Source organism: Leiobunum rupestre, chromosome 3 (assembly GCF_980474605.1).
Source record: "Leiobunum rupestre chromosome 3, qqLeiRupe1.1.hap1, whole genome shotgun sequence".
NCBI lineage: Eukaryota > Metazoa > Arthropoda > Arachnida > Opiliones > Sclerosomatidae > Leiobunum > Leiobunum rupestre.
Window position 1 is genome coordinate 7,834,739 of NC_143386.1, and position 14,770 is coordinate 7,849,508.

General features: G+C 38.5%; 1 protein-coding gene across 1 annotated transcript in view; it reads right to left on the reverse strand.

The window, feature by feature from the left end:
- RhoGEF3 (Rho guanine nucleotide exchange factor 3) overlaps positions 1 to 14,770 on the reverse strand; it is a 220,651-nt gene that overhangs the window by 4,223 nt on the left and 201,658 nt on the right. The window contains exons 6-10 of the mRNA XM_090167723.1: positions 2,808 to 3,872; positions 1,181 to 1,318; positions 963 to 1,079; positions 732 to 885; positions 58 to 179 (exon numbers count right to left, since the gene is read on the reverse strand). Coding sequence (XP_090023849.1) covers positions 58 to 179; positions 732 to 885; positions 963 to 1,079; positions 1,181 to 1,318; positions 2,808 to 3,872 — 1,596 coding nt within the window. The remainder of the gene's footprint in view (positions 1 to 57; positions 180 to 731; positions 886 to 962; positions 1,080 to 1,180; positions 1,319 to 2,807; positions 3,873 to 14,770) is intronic.

The following is a 14,770-nucleotide window of genomic DNA, read 5'->3' on the forward strand; positions in this document are numbered from 1 at the left end:
TCAAAAACGTTTAGCAAGTTCAGTATAAAGCTAGTCCAAAAATCTTTAATATTTTACTTCTTTAAGAGCAGTCTGTTTCCTGACGGGGCTTCTGAGACTATGATACAGTTCGTTATCGGATGAAAAATCATCATCGGAAGAAGCCGTACTATCTCTGGACCCTTCGTGATCAGATAACCCTACGTAAGAAAATAAATATTATTAACCCGCGGAAGCTACGCGGGACCACCAGCCAACCGGCCAGCTAGAAAGAGTCAAACTAATACACTCGGTATACGTACGGTACAAAAGTAAAAATGTTACGTGATAGCATATGTAACATAATTACTCATAAGTATGCCATAAAAGCATTTTCGTTAATGAAACCTTGTTCACGGGATATGACGTAAATTACGTCACTTACAACTCCGTGACGAAATACGCGTCATCAACTTTACTGATGGGAAACGGAAGTTAGTGAGAATTCCTCGCGCGTTTCTGGCTTTGCCCGTGTCAAGTTTAGCTCGTGCCTCGCGATCACGTGATTTCATTTCCATGGTAACCTTTTCAATAGCGCGAGGATTATAAGCATTTTTGCATTTTTGGGTCCGCTTAATGTATGTTCCGCGTGAAACAAGGTCTCATTGATTTTTTTCAATGGAAATGTTATACAGAGGCATACTTATGAGTAATTATGTTACATATGATGATAGGAAACAGGTAGATAAAGGGAAGGAAAACAATCTATTTACCGTGATCTAATCCTTTATGAGCAAAACCCATTTTTTCCAAGTCTAGCGGCTGACTTATAGATCGGCGTAATCTCGACTTTCCTTTCTGTCTCCTAATCCTGGGTCTTATTTTGCGCTCCGTTCGAAGTTTAATGGGCGGCGGAGTTGACATTTGCTACGGAGAAAGAATTACCCCCATCAACATCGAAAAGAGACGCTATAGAAATCACGATTTAATCCAATCAATTTTACCCTATCGACGCTGGGTGTCCGACGAACGGGACTACGATAGAGATTGTCTCGACTACGAGGAGATGATGACTCCCTGAAGACATCTCCGACGCTTTTACCACCTCCTAAAGACGTCACCTTCGAAGAAAGAAACGTTATAAGCCGGGTTCGTGTCGATAGGAGAGGTCTTCGTTGACCCTTGACCTCGGCTATCGAATTAAAGGAACGCGTATATTTACCTCATCGACCGATTCCAAATCAATATGATCGATATAATCGGACAGCGGACGATCGCACACTTTGTTTTTCGGAGATGATTCCGAGCTGGACACCGCCCTCCTCCGTGGCACAGCTGGACTCTCCGTAGCCGAGTTGGGCTATTTAGGTTTAATGATGAATAATTGATTAGCTTCCGATGACAATCCGTTACCGCTGCACGACGAGACTTAGGCTTAGACTAACGGAAACGGAGAATATGGATTTCGTTCACGGCGACATTACCCTAACGGCGTCGTATCTAATCAGACATTTCTCGAAGCTTTGGAAATATTTAACCTGTCACAATGGATTGATAACGGATTTTGCTTAAACTTACGTAATTTCCGCACGATTATAACGAGGTCACTTATTTGAAGTTACGCGTAATCAAATTAGAGTGTACCAAATTGCAACTTGATTGTACATCGTTCGTTGTGAACGTTATAAGGTGTCAATTCGAATTAGCCATTGTTCAATCCTATATTTCGTTCATTTAGAATACCCGAGGGAAAGCCTAAGCCTATGGAATTATATCAAGCAGAGATAATAAAGTATATTTAGAAAGTCTAAACATACGGTGGCCAAAGCCATTCAACGGTTTTAACTGACTCCGGGCAGTAGGAAACCTAACACTCAATAAATTACCTGAGATAACTTCATACGAGCCTGGCAAACCACCACCTTTCTACGTACATGTTTAAGCGAGCAATTTGCGGACTTCAAAACTGGGAGTTATAATCGCGAGGCGTTCGCGAAACAACAACTTAAAACAGGGCGGAGCTTCCGAGTATAAAATTTGACGACAAGGGTCGCTTCCTGCCGTCGAAACTTTTACACCGAGTAGACGTAGACGCAGTTTGACGCGCGATGACATTGGTCTTTCAAAAACCGCCGGCGAGAGTACCAACGCGTGATTCCCCGTCGTATTAAGTTCCCTTTCCAACGCGATACTTCGTTACGAGTGTTAAATATTTTATAAACACGAAGAGAAGTCGTAAAAAAAAACCCGCAACAATCTCGATTCCGCAATCTTAAAAACGGCAATGACGATACCAGGAATCCAATGAAACGTTCATTTAACGCGTTGGCTGGGCCGAAAGAACCGTTAAAAACAAGACCACCCTCCCTCGAACTCCCTCATCGTCCAAATGGTGTTTTGGATGGTTCTAAAAGTTTGCGTCGGATTTTTCGAACCATTTAACACGAGGGGATTTATACATTTTTCGTTGTTCCGACTTCTTTCGCTCTTTTAGATTTTTGCCAGAACGAGAGTCTCGTTTCTGTTGGAAATTGAGTTGTCTGGCCAGCGAAATAATAGTTTCAACGCGCCCCGAAAGATTTATTCTGCCTTTTGGCGTAACGACCCTCGGGATTCCTGGCTTATGGTAGCCAACGCGCTTCCTACATTTGTATTCGCTCCACTACGATTAAGGCGAAGTTGGACGTTGGTTCTACAAACTTTACAGCGAGGTTTTTATCTTGTAGGAGAGGTAATGATTGGAACCACACCGACGGTGGTACTCAACGTGAAAGGAATGCCCCCAATTAATCAGATGGTTCAACTTTAATCTGATCTATAGAATGAAATCCGATTGAAAAGTCAATTACCTCCGTGGCTCCGTCGCTGCCAGGACAAGTTCCTTCGACTTGAATGCCGCTATCGGCGCTGTTACATTTGCTACTCCTGCAATCCTTCTTGCGCAACTTCTTCCTGTCTCTGGAGGACCTGAGCACGCTCAATCCGAGCTTCAAGAGTCCGTCGTCTTTACCCGTTGTATCCAAGCCGGCCACAGTCCCGGGGCTACCGCTCGCGTTCTGGACATTCGTCTGCAAGTTCCACAACGATCCCAACTCGTTCTCGGTGGTACTAGCAGGCCAACTGCACCCGCTACCGCCGCTACCCGCGATGTCCGCCGCTGTTGAGCCGCTTTCGGACGCGGCGACCGAACTAGAGACGGATTCCTTGTCCGTTGGAGCGACCACTTCGGCACCGGGAAGAGGGCAAGGGCTGGGACGGTCCGTGGCGGGGTGGCTGACCGGGATGGGAGGCGTGGGCGGGGGCAATTGAGGTGGCGGTTCGGGCGGCGGAGTGGGTGAAGTACTTAAGGCTTCTTTGCGCGTTTTCTGGAACCGCAAACTGAAGGTCTTGCGGAACTTCTGGAGCATGCTGTCCGTGGCTCTGATGGACGAAAATCGATTGAAGAAGCCGCCCGTGTCGGCCGGAGAAGGGGAACCGCAACCCTCGCCGAAACGCGGGAAATTTGGCACGCTGAAACAGTTCGGGTTGGTCTGACTTAGAATGGTGCGCGTGTCAAGCTCCTCACCGTACACTTCCGACCAGGGTCGGCGGACATCCCGCACGGATCCGCCGTTGATGGCTTCGACGCTTCCGGCGCGGAACTCCGGGGTGCTGGTGGTCTTCAAGTGTCTCTCCGACCTGGAGATGGGCCGGTTCCTGATCAGCCGGTAAGAAGAGGGCGGCAAGGACGAGTGAGGAACTGTAGGAGGGATTTGTCCATCCGCGCCGCTGGGAGGCGAGTCGCCGTTCCTTTGTCGCATCTGCACCAAGGGTGAGCTTTCTTCCCCCGTGGTGCCCACCACCAGGTGAGAGTTGGTTGGTCCCGTTTCGATTGTCACTGTTTTGTCCCATGTTTGCTTCTGTTGGGAATGCTCCTGCGATACAACAAAAGAAACATTCGTTAGTTACAACAGGTTTGAGCATTTAACCTAGGAGCAACACAACACGTTTGAGATTAAATACATTTAACCTAGGAGCAACAAACACATCACCCCAGACAAGTCGTGGATTTTCTTGTGTGAAGGGGAAACATTCGGAAATTGTCTTCCCCCTTTCCGTAAAACGTGCTGCGTAAAGGCTCGTCCAATGAAATTTGTACACAACACTGCCTTAGCGAGTTTAAAGGCTGGCTGCGTTCTCATTGTGTTTGTTGCTCCTAGATTTAACAAAGCGTAATATATACCATTCCTAGTGAGAATAATAGTTATTTGAGGTTATTTTACTAAATCTTACGCAACTATCTTAAAAGTTACAATTTCAGTCACATTTTACTTAATTTAAAATTTAACCAAAGCTATTGGCAACAAGTGATGAAATTCAAGCCCAAATATTAAAAACCTCACTATTTAAACCCAGGATCGCGAAACTCCTTTTCGGGCGATCTGTAAAACCATAATAATAAGCAGCGAAGTTAGACCAATCGCAAATTACCTGCCCAAATAGAGAAAACCACTATTGAATGTATCTTTTTAATAATAATAATCTGCTATGCTTATACGAAAGGCACCACTAGAGCTCGGCAAAGTTTCAATTATTTATCAAAATTTCGGTTAACTGTTTATTTATGGATATTATTCGCGATTATAAAACGATTTAATATGCAAAAAGTAACTTTGAATTCGGATAATTTTCGATTATGGATAAAAACAAAACGGTTATTTCTTATCCAAGCCCAGAGATCCCAAGTCATAAAGCAACTTTTAACGCCTTTTAAATTACGTGGCCGGGTTAAAATACGCAGGATAGTCATGTGGTGGAAAGCCCTTCAAACTTTGAAACTCAACGCGGAAGGAGTTGTTTCAAGTTTTCACACAGTGCCACAAGCTGGGATCGAACCCGGTTCCTCTTGCTGCGAGGAGAAAGTGCTAACCACTGCGCCACCTCGAAATTATTTCGTAAAATAAGCGGTAACCCGCGAAGGTACATGTGTGCTAACCACGCGAGGGTACATGTTTCATTAGCAGTACAGCGAAATTAATACTTCTAAGAAATATTATAAAAGCTGCTAATTGAAATGCGGTTGGAGTAACAAGAAGAACCAGTGTCTAGTACGAAAATCCGGATTGATTAGAAAAAGAGACGGAGATTTATCTATTACCGAGAGGGTTCTAATTAAAAGTGACACATTCGGCGGGGAAAGAACTAGTCAAAGACTGCAAAACGTCCATGCCAGATACCGACAATTGGGTCACTAATATTTCAGTGATTTCTAATCAATTTCCATTACTACGCTGTTCTTTCTTAGGCGGTTCAATCACTTCAAAATCTACACTGACACGAGATGAACCTTTTTTTAAAGGTCTATACTAATGTCATAAGTAACTTAAGTCCTATAAGTATGACACTTCCCCAGGGCTCCCACCAAAATCTGAAGATTTTTTTTTAGAGAAATAGGAATCAAATTTTGAAAAGTAGGAACCAAATAGGTACCATTTTAATAAAAAATGAAATCTTTATTTAAACTTTAATTTTTACAAGGAGGCGGTCTTATTTTTTGCGTCCTCGCAGCAGCGTTAATCGCGTCGAAAAACGTAATTTTTAAGAACCAATGAGATTGCAGTATTATTTGATTTTATTAAAGCGGAGGAGCATACCGGGGGCCCCAACGGCTGGAATTGGAGTATAAATAAATACATTCTTGGTAGTATATTACCGTCCTTGGTAGTAGTAGTATATTTGTGCCTTGGGATTATTTAGACACTATGGGGATTTGCGATGAACTAAAGCTTGATTGTGCAATGCTAATTAGACCTTTCAATTTACATGGAGTTAACGCGAGAAGATAATAAACTGCTGGGTTTTCATCTGCTAAGCAGCGGCTTTTGGCTTTATCGGCTACTTAGAAGACGAAAATCTATCAATTTATGAACTTCTTGCCTCAACGTGGCTCTATGAAAACTGAAAAGTCTAATCGTCAGACTTATTATTATGTTACTTATGCTAATATTTATATCTTGCTAGCCTCAACGTGGCCCTATGTAAATTTAATAGGCTAATAGTCACACTTAAAATTATGTTACTTAGGCTACAAGATTGAGAGCTTTCCTTAGAAACTTTTTATAACCAAATAATTAACTGTAATCTCGTAATTTCGCATTTTTTAAATTTAATTTAGGATCTATAATTTAAAGTTCAAAACATATAAAAGTACTCGATTTGTTTTAACGTATTTACATAATTATGCAAATTAGTTGGGTTCATTTACTGGAGACTAATAAACTTTTTTTTTCTATCTCCCCTTCAAAATAATAATAATTATCTGCTGGATGCAGGCATGACAGTGGATTTATTTAGTTTGAAGTACGATACGTGGCACAAAAACTTTAAATAAAAAATTGAATATTTAATAAGTTGCCTGTACGCGAAATTTATTTACGTCGTAAATTTAACTTGTACGAGAAAGTTTCTGAAATAAACTGCTTTTAAAAACTTCAGGTTTTTGTACCGTCAAACATTGTAAACGAGCTTATTTTTCGGTGGCCTAATTTTTCCATATCGAAAAAATCTTTTAACCATTTTAAGAAATGCCTGACTCAAAAGGAAAGCTAATCAGCGCCCTAATTTCAATACAATTGGATCAATACAAAATTCTGCGAATCAGCGAAAACAATTAAGAAAAAGTCGATAATAAATTGTTAACACGAAGAGAAAATTCCACCCAGATCGGATAACCATCCAACCCAAAGAAAACGTATTTTTAGATTTATAGTCGCAAACAAAAATAATCCCAGGAAGTAAAGGTAAAGAAAAACATATCTTAGCTGAAATTCGGTACGAGCGAACTTTCTACATTATTCAGGCTTTAAGCGAAGTTGCAACTGAGCCTAGACGAGTTCCCAAATACCTTTATAAAGGATCTCAATGGTGCCCAAAAAGCATTCAAACAACTTCCAAACGATTTAGGAAGAAGCAAGAAAAGCAAAAAACTTCTTTTCCATCTCGCAAATAGACCGGAAGAATGGCGGAAGGAGGGGAGGGGGGTATAGCGGATGAAAAGCAGGTGTTTGCTTTCATCCGCCGATTTTCCGATTCTTTGTATTCGTCGGCGACAAAGCGCAAAAACGTCACACTAACCTGAAAAAATTTGGCGTCGGGTTCTTCTAGGGAATAGCGTCCGCGATGGTACGAGGATGAAAAGACGCGACCGATTAGATTCAGAATATAGTTTAAACACATTGACCAACACCAACCATGAGAAAGCGATAAACGGTGTGTTTAAAGAAATATCAAACGACGTGTCTTTTCTACCTCCGGATTACGGCCGACCGTATGGTCCCCTAACAGCGTATGTCTTCAACATCTGACCGTACATTGCGTTGGCTAGCGGCGATGGCATATCCGTAGTTGGGAAACATTAAATGATATCTTTGAGGCTGTGTTGGAACCAGTTTGAACGATCGAGTTTTTCTGGCAGATTTTTGAATACGTATATCCCACGCGTTTGAGATTTTGCGAAAAAAAAAAGGAGGGCCGGTTTACAAGAGGGGGTCGACCGTCAGACTTATGTAAGTGAAAGGGTTATACGCCCCGGGCTCAGTTGAAAGATGGTGGGGTACTTCGATACTGGTTTTTCGCGAGTACCGGGTGTGGTACGGCGTGTGCCGCCAAGATTTAAGACTCGCAATTAAATCAGATTTTCCTATAGCATTTTCCTCTCACGAAACTATGAAATTGAACAGAAAATATATAGTTCGAACAGACTTATTTTTTCAATAACAGGTGCTTCAAAAATAGAGTGGCGAAGAATAATTTATGTTCTCAGTTAATGCGTTTTTTACTTATTTTCGGGGTGAAATTTAAAAAGATAATATTTAGACGCCATAGGCCATTAAATAAAACATCCTTCAAGGATATCGCCTAGAAGTAATTTTTCCGAGAGCCAGGACCTGCAAGTCACTGTTTATTTAGTGCTTGTTGAAATAATGGAAATTCTTTACCTGTAAACAGAACGTCGTGTTTTTGACAAGTCAAAAAAGCTACCTGGTTAAAGGGGAACACTTATTGCATACCGTAAAGGTGAAAAGTTTCCATAATTTTAACAAGCACTATATAAACAGTGACTTCCAAGTCCTACCTCTCGAAAATATTACCTCTTGGCAATTTCCTTGAAGATATTTTTTTGAAGCGTCTATTCAATATTGATTTAAATTATTTTGAAAAACGCACGAATGTTACTACGGGTCAAATTAAATTAGCTAGTTACAGTAACGGCACCGCCATCTATTGGCTTCCAAAATAACTATTAGTGTATTATAATGGTACTTTTTAACGACAATGAAAATGACGTCATTTATAAATAAATAAATAAATAATCAGCTAAGTTATATATTTTGAATTTGAAGTAACATAATACTCGAAGACCTATTGGTACGAGTTATTTGTTAGTTTTTTTAAGTTTCTTTAGCGTTTATTTTTTTATCCCTTCTCATTATGAACTATTCTACCTATTCACGGATTTGATCACTCTAAACATAATACTAAGTCTGACAATTCGCCATTTGAGTTTTACATCTCCACGTAGCGTCCAAAGTGAGAAGTTTATAAAATGATGAATTTTCGATAAATCAAAAAAAAAGTTTGCTTATAACAGAGTTTGAGTTTCTCTCGTTGGCCGCTACGTGGCTCTAGGTAAACTGAAAAGGCTAATTATGTAAAAAAGGCGTCAACCCCGAGTATTTTTTTGAGCGTAACATTTTCCTAATCTAATTTGAAAATTTCCCCTTTTCGCGAAACCACAAATCTGTTTTAGTATTCTTGCTAATAATGGTATTTTCACACACACACACACACACACACACACACACCACACAGAAACCGAGAGAAATAGCAAAAAAAGAAAGAGTATAATTGGGGAAAGATCTGACGGATAGAACAATCGAGGCTGAAATTTTCCAAACGCGTCCAGGGTTCAAACAGATGCCAAGGTTCTTCTATAAGCTTCGCATGGCTACCTTGAGACAATGGTCGAGTCACAGAGCAAACTTTTGCTTCTGATTATAGGCCTTTCTATTCCCCTTAAACTAGACCGATTGTCCCCGCTTAATTTCACAAACGCGCCTTTTGTTATTTCGAACGATAAATAATAGCCGTGGGCGCTACGACTAATTCGTTTTCTTACGATATGATGCAATTTTCGGGTTTTCTTTATCTAAAGGGAATTCAATGACTTAGTTGGTTCAAGGGTTTTTTAGGTTCAATAAAACATCGCTAAGCCTATATATGAAGGTCTATAAATTTCAATAAGAATGAACTAAGATTAACAATAGCTAAAGCTTTATTAGTCAATAACGGCGTTTTTTAAATTATAACAAATTTTGTAGTTTTTAAATTATAATAACAAATTTGTCGGATGAGTTCTAGAAAACCGATACGTTCAAATGTTTTATATATAAACTTCTGTCTTATAAATATATTAATTTAGAATTTCTATGGAGGGGGCGAAAGGTAAAGACTTCCTGTTCCTCTCTGGTCGATTTCGGAAGATATGCCACGATAAAACCTTCTGAATTGAATCCTTGGCTTCCAAGAAACTGTTCCGGTCGGGATGGTTCTTGGGGGTCAAATTAACCAAATCACTTAAAAGGACCACGTACTCGACCATGATCTTCTTGGGGAAGATATTCAAATGGCGAAGGTCAACGGGACGCTTAACCAGCAACTGGGCGCTGATCAGCGATTGTTGGCGATCGTCAAAGTCCTTGAGAAATTGGTGGTCCGAGAATAAACGGCACAAGTAGTTGTCGACCACGAAGTAATTCTCGAAGTACCTGTCGCAAGTCAGATGCAGTTCTTCGTCAGTTAGAAAGTCGTACACTATATCACCAACCACGATATGCGGGGATTCTCGAAAGCGAGCTTTCAACTTGGTCGCGAAGTGTACCATTTTCTCAGTCAACAAGGGAAACGCGTCGAATATCTTGCAAACGGTATTCCTGGTCATGATACCACCGAAGTCGTCGTCTTCGTCCACAAACTCCAGTAGCGGATCGCGGTAGTGTTCCAGGGCTCCTCGCAGCACGGTGACGCTGTCTTGGGCCTTCTGGAGTAACTGCTTCAAGGCGTCCATCCGTTTGGACTTGTTCCGTTTGTTGCTGAAACGAGGTTTCAAAGGTTTCCTCTTTTTCTTCTTGGATAACAGCATTTTCGACAACGACTTTATGATATTAGGACTCATATTAACAATTTTCAAAGGAGTGACCGAAACGAGGGTTTACTTTTGTTTAAAACTTTGGTCACGGATATTTTTAAATCAAAGCGCCTGATAAATACGTTTGCTCCGCGTGCCGATCCTAACCGCGATTCAAATTGGTTAAGTTAAACCTTTAACCTATATAGCTTGTTATAAAAAAAACCATCTTCGTCTGCCCTAGGGGAGTCAAGGCGAGGGGTGTAATGTTCCCAGAGGTCAAATTCCATCCCCAGAGAAAATCTCGCAAACAAGCCCACTTTTCACTAACAAGCAAAGGTCGTGACATTTAAATTCGCCAAAAAATTGAGCTTTCTTTTCTTAATTCATTTGAGGAAAGAAACAAAGAAATCTTTTGTGTTTTTTTTCTAGGGCGCAAAGATTCCCAATAGAATGAAGTGTTGTAAAAAAGTAAAAAACTAGCCGAAGATCCGAATTTAGCCCAAAATACTAGCTTTATATAACCTCACACAAAATCTACTTCTAAGAGATGGTTTTAAGAGATTTAAAAGGATATTTAGTTGGCTGTACCAATTCCTCATTTGCATTTCGAAATTTATTTTTAGCGAATGTCCTATTAAAAATTCCAGTTCCTTTATTTCCCAACATTTTATTTTAAAATTATATGAAAGTATCTGTTTTTGTTTGAATATTTAAAATTCTAAAATTATTCTTATCTTATTTTTTAAAATTATTTCGTAATTTGTGTTGTCTTGGTAACCATCTCAAATAGATATTTCCTCAGTGCAATTCCCAGAAGAGTTTTATTTTCTTTGTGAAATGAATATTATTATGGTTATTATTTCGCTTTTTCCCATAGACAACAAAGTTGTCAAAGTTTTTCCCAAAATGACCAGTTACAGACGATACTTTTATATTTCAAATAAGTGTCAAATATCCGTAAATGTCAATAACGCTACTGCTTAGCATACGTGACCGCGAGTGGAAGGCAAGGTCAATACCGCTACGAGTCCGAAGGTAATTGAGTGCGTATGATACCATTTATCTCGTCAAATGGATAATCAATAGAAGGACCAACAGCGCTTGCTAGCCACTAACTGCTTCTAAAAATGGCGTTCGACGACCTCGCATTTTGAAGAAACACGGCCTCTTCGTACAGATTTGGCCCATGCAGGTATTTCAACAATGGGATATGTCAAGGAGGATAAATATACGATTCCATTCGAATAGAGTGGAGAAGCTCATTATCAAGCTTTTATCTTAAGCCTTGGACCATTTAAAAAAGACAGGATTTATGGATTACACTTCACTGAAATTAGAAAGATGGAAATCGCTTTCGTTTTCACGCTACGCTTATTTTCTAATTGGAAGAGTACACTTTTATGACTTTTTTTTCTTTTAAGGGAAACTCAATAATTGTCGATGCGAACATCGTCATTTTACGCTATTTATAAGATATTCGTATCGGAAAAGTCTACGAGCGATTTGGCTTATTTTAAAGTTACGCGTGACGTCAATTATTACGGACGTGGTTGGTCTTAATAGAGCGGAAGGCAACGCCAGGGCTTACTCAAAAATATATAGGAATCATAGGATACAAATTTTTAAATTATATGATAATTAAAGGATAAAAATTTGAAAAATATAGGAGAAATATTTGAAAATAATGATAAATATAGGACATTTTTAGAATTATAGAATAATTATATGATACATTTTTTAAACTATATGATAATTATAGGATAATTTTTTAAATTATATGATAATTTTTTAAATTATATGATAATTTTTTAAATTATAGGATAATTATAGGAAAATATTTTAAAATTATAACAGGGCCCCCACTCAAATCTTCAATTTTTTATAGGAAAAATAGGATTATATTTCTAAAAATATAGGACTTTATAGGACTATTTTTCAAAATTATAGGATTTTATAGGACTATACATGTTATTTAATTTACTAATTTTCTGCATTTAAAAACAAAATCTATACTTAGTGAAATAAATCTTGGATTTTCATTTAAAAAATAGAAACTATTTAACCATTTTACCACAAAAATATAATAGTAGCTTACCATGTTAACAATAACAAAAGTATAGACTAGAACGACTTTGTATAGGAATTTATCCTACAGTTAAATCTAGCAATTTCGCTGAATGGGGGGATTTGAAATGGTAAAATATCAAAATTATAGGATTTTATAGGACTTTTGGGGGATTTTGCTAAAAATATAGGATGTTATAGGACAGTTTGGAAAATATAAGATTTATAGGAATTATAGGACCTCTGGGGGCCCTGTTATAAGATAATTATAGGATTTTTTCAATTATAGGATAAAAATTGAAAATTATATTATAATATTTATTCTATTTTTCCAAATTACCAATTTAAATGCGTTTTATACGGTTAAAATATAGAAATTAGTAAGTTTTATAGCGAATATTTTAAAATAAGTCATAACAAAGAAAATTGTTCAATTAAATATATTTCTAGTTAATATTTTAACAGTTGAGTTTTGCCACATATGTTAAAAAAAGGAAATATAGGATAAAAAATTTTACTATAGGATTTTATAGGAACATTTCAGAGTTATAGGAAAATATAACAGTTATAGGATCGTTGGGAACTCTGTAGCGCCTTCTACCAGGGCAATACTGTTTACGGCGCCTATCAACAGCCATAAGTAAAGCAATACCTAAATAATCGATTAACACGCCGTTTCGATATTAAGTGTTTTGGTAACACAAAATTTCTCTGTAAAAAATAGAGTTATTAACAAACTCGTTCCAAACCGAATAATCGATTCCAAAAACTTGACCCGCGAGAATGGATGGCCTAAAACCAACCGCAAAATGACAATGTTGGAAAAGGCAACTGGGGAGGTAAAGTCAATAGCGCGTAACCTTTTATCAAACGTACACTTAACCCGGGCGGTAGAGTCCTTCGAGAGTAAATTTCTCGCTTGGGTTGTCAGCCTTAATAAATATCTTCTTAAGAGCAATAACTATTAAGAGTAAAAGCGGGAAGTTTCCGTGTCCGAAGCGGCTCGCGGCTAATTAAAAACCGGAGGTAAGGTGTCAAACCTGCCCGAGTCGACTTTCCTACGCCATTCAAACCCAAGGGGCCTGTTCTCCTCCTTAGCGTCAAGCGAGTAGTGTCAAAAGAAGTTGACGCGTAAAAAGCGGGTTTCGTGGATCTTGGAGAGTTTGTTAGAGGAAATGCAAAATGGATCGGATATTGATCCGGCACACGAAAAACCACGTTTCCGCTCCGTTTTGCCCATTTAAATACCATTCGCGTAAAACCACAACTGACATCGTACGTCATTCCAGAGGTAAATCATACGACTTAGAAGTTTACACATGGTTGCCACAGTTTTTCTCTATCAAATTCCCTGATCTTTCCCTGATTTTTATACTCATATTCAAATTCCCTGACTTTCCCTGATTTCTATACCTATATTCAAATTCCCTGACTTTTCCCTGATTTCTATACCCATATTCAAATTTCCTGACTTTTATACCCATATTCAAATTCCCTGACTTTCCCTGATTTTTATACCCATAATCAAATTCCCTGACTTTCCCTGATTTTTATACCCATAATCAAATTCAATTACTTTTCCAGGAACTCCAGGTTTTCCTGGTACTGTGGCAACTCTGTTAATTGTTTCAATACCGCTGTTATTTAGCTTGAAACGTCGTAGGCTAAAATTTACATTATATCAGAGGTACATAATAAGAGTTCATGTCCCTATACCGCTGAAACATATTAAAATCGCAATTTACATCATTCGTGTTATCATAAGTTTTCTCAAGATAAAAGTGTTCGTGTTTCTATATCGCTTATATTATGACTTGGGAAAATATGGTTTATTAAGTATTTTTAACATTTGGAATCTTTAAGTGGAGTAATACAAGTGTTTTACATAATGATTGAACATATACACTCCTCAGTTTTGGGGGGAATTAGCGCGTGAAGGTTCATTTTTCATAGCCTAGAATACCTAGACAAATATTAAATAAAATAAATAAATAATAATAATCAGGCCTAAGTCATCAAGCGACTTTTAAATCAAAGCCGGTTTCCCTTATTTTCCAGGTGTAAGGGCACCTAATGTTTTAAGATAACCTATGATCTTATGATGTAGCAAACACTTACCTAGCGTAACTCTAAATGTCATTGCTAACGTAACCAATCTTTTCGTGAATTGTAACATTTAAATGAAACTGGTTCCATATTATTATAAATGATATAAGTAATAGAGTCAATAATTTAATAATATATTTTATGGATGTAAATTTTTAAACCTTTTTTCTTTAAATTTTTTAATCTTTCTAAACCCTCATAAATTTCCCTAATTTTTACAAAAAAAAAGGGAATTTCTCTGTCGCCAACCTAATTCCCTGATATTTCTAGGATTTTCCAGGTCTGTATGAACAAACATACGATCTACGAATCAAAGCGACACAGCCCTAGGGATCAACGGAACACCACCCTCTCAACGATTTCTCAATCGGGAGCGAAAGAGGGAGATAAATCTTTTGGAGATCGTCTTCAACTTTTAATTAATCGCGGCGGGACCCTGGCGCCACCTGGGAGCGAGATAAAAAGAGCTCGGAA